At 42.9% G+C, this 9,245-nt stretch overlaps 1 protein-coding gene across 1 annotated transcript in view; it reads right to left on the bottom strand.

The window, feature by feature from the left end:
• The window catches only part of LOC103364672 (single-stranded DNA-binding protein 3), a 40,771-nt gene extending 32,150 nt beyond the window's left edge, over positions 1 to 8,621 (bottom strand). The window contains exons 1-2 of the mRNA XM_008291869.1: positions 8,392 to 8,621; positions 605 to 687 (exon numbers count right to left, since the gene is read on the bottom strand). Coding sequence (XP_008290091.1) covers positions 605 to 687; positions 8,392 to 8,447 — 139 coding nt within the window. The 5' untranslated portion in view covers positions 8,448 to 8,621. The remainder of the gene's footprint in view (positions 1 to 604; positions 688 to 8,391) is intronic.
• Positions 8,622 to 9,245: the final 624 nt, after the last annotated feature.

Below are 9,245 nucleotides of genomic sequence, written 5' to 3'. Positions count from 1 at the left end.
GGGTCCAGGGGTTAAGAACATATAATCAGTCAGTCCTAAACTGTCAATGGCCTCGAACGTGAAGATAGGCATCTTTCTAGCTCTGTCGATCTCCATCTTCCCTATTCTCTTCCTCCTATTAGGCCTTGTCTTGTTGCTCTTTTTAATGAGAAGCACACTGATTAACTCGTTCACTGTTTAGTTGTTTTCATACAAACAACACAACGTCCACAAACAATGACATCAGTTGGCTTTACTTCGCCACTTCTCCTAACATTCACCATGGTGGACAGTGAGCGTGATCTGGTGTAACTTTATAGGATTCCTTATAAAAAATTTACGCAACACCTTGCACTCTGTAATCATGTTTAGCATGTTTGCACTGACAATGTATGTCTGAGAAGGTACAAGTTGCGGTAAACATGTGCTATCGTAGAGCTATATTATGTAAAGCTTAGTAATCAACAAAGTTGTTTTGCATTCATAAGTAATCAAGGCCCGTGTCTCAGGTAACATGGAGCTACTTGAAGTTAAAACACGCAGGCGATTTTCACATAAAGAATGAAGGGGTCTGTAAGCTGTCAGTCTGAGCTCAGTACCTTCTAAACTACTTTGAGTTATAGAAGCCATCTTACCTCAGACAGGAAGGTCTGTGCTGACTTCTGTGCTCCCACATGTAGCAGGTACTCGTACACATATAACGCTAACCTGAAAGTAAAGGAAAAGAACGTATTTAAGATCAATGTAATGTAAGATTATGTTTAACCACATCACGTTATTACCACAAATATTATGCATTGTCACATAATGTATACGTTTAACACAGAAAAAAGCAGCTTCGTAGTTTTTACTTGAAACACCAACAGTTGTTTGGTGGTGTGTGATACGTAGCGCTCCGTCTGGTTTTGGCTTCCCACAACCAAATGAACTGTGACACTGACATTTAAAATGAGTTTCCCATTCACACAAAAACAGTCCATGTAGATAACTTCATTCAACGCGGGTAGTTCTGACATTCAAAAGCCTTATTTCACAAGTAATTTTTAGTCTGAGAGGAGACTAGCGGCTTCACCGTGCACAACCGACTGGCCTGGGTCCAACGTACGCTGCATGTGAATCGTTTAGGGAACATTGTCCGTTGATAAGCAGATGTTGAGCGTGTGCAGTGTTTTGGCTACAGTTTCATTTATATTTTTGCTTGTAGGAGATTCACTAAACTTCGGCTTATTTGAAGTCTCATTTTGATGCAAGGATTAGTCTATTAGCACAACATGGAAGTGAAAACACAGCTCTGTTCACTTGATTGTAAAAGTGCAGTAAAAATAGTCTGTCCCTAAAAAATAATCATCATAAATAATCATATCTTAATACTCATCAAAATAATTGTGATTACCATTTTGGTGATATTTGTGGAGTCCTAGTGCTCTGCTGCCAAATATAAAAAAGGCAACATGCCCACCTCCAAAGTTGGGAGGACAAATCCATAAGCTGCTGCAGGAACTCGTAGGCTGTTATACTGCCACCTGCACCTCTTTCCCTTTTCCAACTGCAGGAACTTTTTAGCAGGAGCAGCCCTAAAACCTTGTAGGCAGGCCTTGAGGCTGACTGGTTAAAACCACAGAGGATAATAACAACAGGTGCTGCTGTCTTGATGTCCTCTTTGAGTCGCAGACTTTCCCTTTCAAACATCACCATCAGCAGCATAAAACTCGGCATATAGGCTAACACAAACAACAACAAATAAGTTGGTTTTCTCCTTTTTTCTAAACAGCCGTTCCAGTCGAAACTGTCACAAAGGTATTATGTCACCTGGCAAGTCCAATGGATTCGACACTGTAGCTGAAAGTTATAAACGTTTGTGGGACCTCATGTCTGCCCCGAGTTTCTGCAGCAGTACATAACTTACTAACACAAGTCAAGTTTAAGTTTTGTTTTTTTCGCTTGTTGACTTGTTTTCTCAATGAATTGAAAAGTTGGCTGCCTAACAGTCACTTAATCATCTTAAAAAACCGCTCATTCCTGTTCGTAATATTAAGACTAGCAGGAACCAATGCTGCAACCATTCAGGTACAAGAATGTTTAGGGTGGGACTCTGTGGAACCAAACATTGTTGAATGGTGGCGTGTGCCTGCGTTTTCTAAAGCATTTTACAGCTATTTTTAACAACAACACGGCGCATCAGAGGAATGGACCAACAGTTAATCCAGATGTTTTGTTGTGTGTAAAAATAACACGGTAAAACCACCGTCACTTTTTGAAATATGAGCTGACTAATTCGCTCAATCGTTGTGGGCCAGTGCGGTGAAAAATACAGGTAACAAAGGACATCTGTTCTTGGAAATAAAAGTTCTGGAGACTTATGGGGGAAATGCAGTTATTCAGTAATGTTACCTTCACTTTGATAGTTCCTGGCTGGCTGTAAAGCTCCCTCTCAGGAGATTGTTGGGGGCAGAAACCATGAAACAGAAACTACAACTGGCTCAAGGTTCCTGTTGCTGAAATGCAGGTGAAGCTTCACACTAGCTCTGTTTGGATAGACCATAAATCCCACTTAAAGTTTCCAGGGTTGCAGGTGGCCTGTATTGTATTTCCACTACTGCTTCTGTGCATCTTATCAAGCCTAATCCTCCAAAGTCCTCTAATCACAAAGGAGTCACAAAAACACTCAAACTGCATGAAAAAAAATGTGATCTGACTGAAAGCACCACATACTAACAGAAATAGCTGCGTACGACAGGCATTCCCTCCAAAAAAAAAAAGCTCTCGTCAGACTTTTTTTTTTTTTTTTAAATCGCTGCTATTATAACAGGCCAGCAACACTTGAAAATGGCAATCCACCAGGGTCTATTAACAGACAGAAGAACCATGCTGTGGAGTGGGAAACCCCCATTGGCCCAACATTGTACTCCTAACTCCTTCACTTAGTCATGTTTAATAGGCTGTTAATGGACCATCAATCGACCGGCAGCGTGGATATGACAGTGCCCTGTGTGCCCAGAGCAGACGGTCCTCTGACAGGCCAATAAGGTCCTAATGAGAAGGACAGTAGCTCAGTGTCATAGTCCCCATCATTAGTCAATGAACTGATCAATGAAACATGGTTTTGAGATAATCAGGCTGTTGTGCACTTTGTTTTTAATCACTGACGGCTCTTCTCCAACCATATCTTCCTTTCCACTGCTACCGAATGGTGAAATGAAATTAACAATCTATTTAAATACGTTTTGTGCATTAACGCCACTTAAGATGATATTTAGGAACATGACAACAAACTGGATGTGAAGCTAGAATTCAGTTTAATAACTGCACTCAGTTTGTAAAAGCTGAATTTATCTACATGTTCCTGCATCACCACGCATCTGAAGTGCTTATAAACCAGGTGGAACCCTGGGGGGCATCTGCTGAAAGGAAAATTAATCTGACACTATTTCAATCATCAATTAAAAGTTGAAAGATATTTTTTTCAAGCAGATATGCCAAATGTGACATAATTTCAAGTCTCAAATGTTAGATTTTGCTGCACCTCTTAGTCATAGCAAACTGAATATATATATACTGGGACTAACGATGACATTTGATGGTGTCACCTTGTGCTCTCAAACATTATGAGGGGCATCTTTAACTGTTTTCATTCTTTATTCAACATTCAATTTATCGAGCAGATTGACATACTAGTAAGAGATTAGGAAAATCTTGCAATCCTACAATTTGATTTTCATTTGAGTGCAATTCTTGCCACAGTTCAAGTCAGAAGGAGTGTCCTACATTGTGTTTGTGGTAATGTTTTGTCTCCAGCTTTAAAGAACAGCCTCTCTGCTGCATCGCTAGTACAGGTGAGAAGTCATTAAACCCAAAATCTGCCTTAAACGCTTGCCTTGCTTTTGAAGATGAACTACAAGATAACTCCAGTGTGTGCATGTGGGACACTATCCAGGTGCTGCCTTTGTATTTTCACTTCTGCCTTTTTCATTTCCACGTAAAAACATTAACAATTTATTTTGATATTTGTGAGTAAAACTGAGAATCTCAAAGCTGATAGAAACTGCTATGTGAGTCTCTCTTTTTCACCCACCTGTACTAACCACAACTAGAACCATTAAATGCAAGTTTGTGAAGCATGCCTAGATATATTATGTCCCTGTTCGGGGACACGTTTTCAAATTAGCTTCGGCTACAGATGCTATGATATACAGTGTTCCTATATTTAGTTAATAGCTGACACTGATGTGTGTCACTGCAAAAATACCCACAAATAAATAGGTGTACCTAATAGAAATGTCCACATGGGGGATAGCAAAGCAATGCACTTTTCTGTGAGGGGGGAAGGCGAAAATGCTTTCATGTTTAGCACTATTTCTGCTATGAGGGAAGAGAAATGACAACAACTGCTACAGTGTGATACGATAAAGATATGATCTTTGCCTGACCTGTTCTTACTACTAATGGTATGCAAATGTTTAAAATATGCATTGTTAGTATGCAAATGTAGTCTGTAACAGATATGAATAGGCAAATAGACGGTAACCGTAGTATGGAGCCGATGGTCCCTACATGATAATACCTTGTCCTTCACATGGAAACAACACAGACAGGGGACGTTTTCAAGGCTAGCGAGCAGACTTTAATGTGTGTTTCTTAAGAATTAAAGATGACACACAACCCATGTGTTTCTAAGATATGCAGAAAGCAACAAAGTTCTAATTCAAGTGTCACACGTGATCGGTTGCGCTTGCTATTCAGAGTGCTTTCATAGGCATGAAAAGGTGCACTTCACATACTAATGAACAGACACTAATATAATACAGCATTTTAGACATGTTACAAGAATGAAAGACAATGCTAACAATTCATATACATCAATAGCCCCAGACAATACACTCTCACGACAACCTTGCATACTTTCAAGACTGCTCACAACATCCCATTCACCATCGGCACTGAAATAGCTCAACTCGATGAAACTGTACGGTGCACACTGAGAGACTGCCACAGTGGTTGAATGGGTCAACACGAGGCACCAGACCTGCCAAGCTTCTAACCTGAGCTGTACGTAGGTTGGATCCTGCTTTGTTGAACAAGCTTTTGTGCTACGCTATGGGCAATTAAAGTTATTGACTTTTGAAGAACATTTAATGACTCCCCGACTTGTCTAAAAAACACTCAGAGTGCAAGAGCGAAACCGAGCATCCAGAGAGAACAGAAACTTTGCTCAGCGCTCGAGTAATATAATTCTTGGTGTTCCTACAGTTTATCTGTAACAAGCATCAAACCACAGTTGCAGACATGAGTCTCAGTGGATGATAATGACCACATATTAACATGTGACATCAGTCTTTCCTTAGAACTGTGTTAAACCACATTGAACATGCATATCTGTGCTTCTTGTATAAAAAAGGATAATAGTTTCAATATGTGTCTCTGTACATGTAAAGCAGGTCATCCTGCTCAGGAGGTAATAAATAGCTGAGGGTGTTTCCCACTTGCAGATAGTCACCAAGATAAGAAAACATACACAAACATGCAGATGAACAATAAAGAAATAAAGCAGAAGCGGCCTTGAATTCTCAACTTTCCACAGTAGATTACACTGATTCATCACATTCTGCACAACAATAACATACACAACAGCGCAGAATGCATCCTATCTGCATCCACTTAATTATTTCAACACAGAGAGTGGGACAGATTGGTTGTTGTACAAATGGCTGATGCTTTAAGAGGCTAAAGACTGCGCTTCTGCTTAGACACACGCACACACAAACACTTGACCACTTTAGCCAGGGGAATCTGACCACTTTCTGAGGCTCCTGGCAATTTGTAGGTCACAAAGCTCTCTGTGACCGCTGGTGTAGAGTGTAAGTCACTGCCACTTGCAGGTCAGTCTAGTATTGGGCCACACACACAAGCTCGCACACATACACTACACATGATGGAGCATTTTGCACTTAAACGCCTAAAGATTCCTTAGATCTGAACTGATTTGGAGAATTTTGAAATGCCTGGCGAAGGCTCACAGGAAGCTTTAGGATACAGCGAGTGCTTCAAATATTGATACTGTTTGCATCTCCCTGTGCACTGCAGGCTTACGGGCTTGCTCAATACACGTACATCCTTACACAGGAGTTTGACTAGCAGTAGGAAATAGTTAAGGACTTTTTCTTATGTCACGGGACAGGAGGATCACACTGCAGATGCCCCCCAAGAGGTTTTCAATGAAATTTTTATGTGTGGTGCGTGTGTGTGTGTGTGTTTTTGTGTGGGTTGCAAACGGGGCGGCTTGTGCGTGCACCTGGCCTACTGCATTATTAAAGCTCTGAAGCTAGCTCATAGAAAACGAAGAGAAGTTTGAGGAGTGGAGCCACTGTAGGACGGTGGAGCACAGGGAGAGGAGAGAGATTCACTTTGACTGAAACTTATGAGGGGATGTACCTAGTTTTGACTAAAGGGAGGAACAGTAGATGGTACAGGGGGGATCAGAGGAGCAGTCAAGTTGTGACGGAGAAGGGAAAAGAGGACAGTGGTGGTCGCTCTAGACAGTTATGAGAAACTCTATTCAGCAGGGAAGGAACGATAGCACCGAGAACCTTTAACGCACAGTTTTTAGGGGTGACACCGAACTTTTACTCCACATAACTTGAATTGCACGCCACTTTCTTAGGATTTCTGCACATTCCCGACTCTCTTTCATGCTTAAACAAAACATTATTCCTCCATCACACCACGTGAGGTGACCCCTGACCTCCCCACCCGCCGTTCCCTTCCACGTTCCGAGGTAGGACATCGGTTAGCATATACTTGCACCGAGCGAGAAGTCTCCCCAACGTGCACCATCGGCACACCTGACATCCTGCCCGAGGCTCCCGACAAAACCCCCTCTTTAAACATGGATGAGTCTGCCCACCATATCTCCCTCTCTTCAGTCTCTTTCTTTCCCTTCTGTCTCTCTCAACTCTGACGCAAAGCTGAGAGCAGCTGCTTCAGTCTGTCTCAATAATTCAACACCGAAGTGAGGGATGAGGACTTTGAGGAGCAGCAGTGGATGGGAAGTGAGAGTTAGGAGGCAGATGAAGAGAAGACATTAGGAGAGAAAGAATACGGGGCTCACAAAGGGACGCTGCTGAGGTGCTGATCTTCATGCAAACATTCACATGAGCCTGACAACTGTGTCCCACTTCACTAACCGGCTGCCTGATCCAAGCGGGCAGCTGATCCAACTGTTGTGAGGAAGGAGGACACAACCTGTGTGACTTCTTCTGTACCTCTGGGGTTGTTGTGCAACACAAAACTATCACATCCAGCAAACTTAAAATTAAAGGGTTTAAATGACCATCAGCAAAAGGAAGTTCACTGAAGATAGTGGCTTCTCTAAAGCACAGCAATTAATATTTAAGGTTGGTGTGAAAGCTGTGCGGCTTGTTGAAGTGTTGGTAACCGTGCGGCACGTCTCTCCTCAGCGAACAACAGGCATCGAGACAGAGGCATGCAGACAAAGGGACTGGAGGGCTACAGCTCCCCAAGCTAACACCGTCTAAGTTTCCGGACCAAACCAGCCTCTACAAAGCCCATCTCCGGAGCCAGCACTGGGGAGCGGTGCGGGGCAGTTGAACCCCCACAAGTGAGTCGCACAACTCGGGGTAGAAAATCTGTACGGGCCACAAAAGTTACAGCTGCAACACGGCGGCGGCGGCGGCGGCGGCTCCTCTCCGCTGCTGCCCGAAGCGGCGGCAGCAGCACGGATACATTTGTGAGCTCGTCTCGGTGTGGAACAATAACTAGAACACGTTCCTGTGCTATTCTGTGACAAAGCCCCCCAAACAGCTGTATTCTATTTTTACCTGCTGCTTCAGCGGGGCGACACAAAAGCCGAGCTAGCTTACAATGCACGGCGTCACTTCCAAATGCATTGTTCCGAGATGGGAGCTGAAGTGGGATCCCCATCAATGCTCCCCTCTCCCTCTCTCACACACATTTATATATATATACACACACAAAACACAAATGAGCCTAGTGCACATTTAATGCATTATTACTGGAAACACGTGCAAAACACTCCCGCCTGTGGAAGTGGTACAACTTTAGTCGCTTTACTCTCTTGTCTTCTCTCTCTTTCTTTTTTTTTTTTTGCATCAGAAAAGAGTGAAACTGGCAGTGCAGCTAGTAGCTCGGGGGGCTAACTTAGCAGCCATGCCTGTAGTTGGAGGATGCAAGAGAAGAAAGGAAGAGGCACACATATGTACACAATGAAAGTAAAAACGAACAAACTACCACGGCATCACTTTTTTTTTGTCGCTTTTTCAGACGAACACGGACCCCCGAAGTGGCTCAAGTGCTCCACATCAGTTAGCAAGTTTAGCCAGCTAGCACACTCCTCTTTGCTGGATTTGTGTTGTGACAGTGCAATAATGTACTTACTTTTCTCTCGCTTGGCTATCGGAGGGGACCACAGCTCCTTTACCTTTGCCGTACATCTTGGAAGCTGTTCTGACACTTTATTTTATCCCACTCGACACCTGTCAAAGAAAGCTACCAGGAAAACCTACTATCTCCATAGCTACCCAGTTAGTGTTGTCTCCCTATCTCTCCCTTGCGCTCTCTTTGCTCCGGTTTCCTTTTTTTTTTCTACATCCCCAACATTGCCCACAAATCAGGCAGGGTTTCAGCCGGGGGGGGAACTTGAAACAGTCCGCTGGTGGAGCGTTTTTTTTTTTTTCAATCGCTGTTCCTGGATTCAGCTCACGCCCCCCCTGTTGTGAGACGGTGGGGGCTTCTTAAAGCCACAGTGTCTCAGTTTGTGTCGACTTCGCTCAAGTTCAAGTTTTCTTTGCGAGGCCTTCAAGTTCAGGCCTTACGTTGGATCTGTGCTCATGTACAACACCCAGTCTTAAAAATATCACTATTTTTTGTTTTGTAGAATAATCAGTTTGTATGAGCATGTTTTAAATTTATGCACCGTAAATATTGCATAAGCTTTCTTGATACAGTTTTTCACTTTGCAGCACCAATGTTCCTATTTGTTACCAAGAACTTCAACGCATTGAACTTGTTATATGACAATAAAGCCTTTGAATCTTAAATATGGATATATGTGTCCACTCCATGTGACTCAGTGTTTCATTTCTTGCCCAAACATAACACCAGATGTGCGCTTTACTGGTGCAATTGCTCACCCTTGTTGGTTAATGTGCCACTAACGTGCCCCCCGTGTTCGGTCCAAATACCTGTCCTGCAGCCAGAATGCAACATTAACAACATCATGCTATTTCTGT

The sequence above is a fragment of the Stegastes partitus genome, unplaced genomic scaffold (genome assembly GCF_000690725.1).
Source record: "Stegastes partitus isolate 25-593 unplaced genomic scaffold, Stegastes_partitus-1.0.2 Scaffold766, whole genome shotgun sequence".
NCBI classification, from domain to species: Eukaryota; Metazoa; Chordata; class Actinopteri; family Pomacentridae; genus Stegastes; species Stegastes partitus.
The sequence above is the reverse complement of the archived record's forward strand: the minus strand, read 5'-3'. Positions and strand labels throughout refer to the sequence as shown.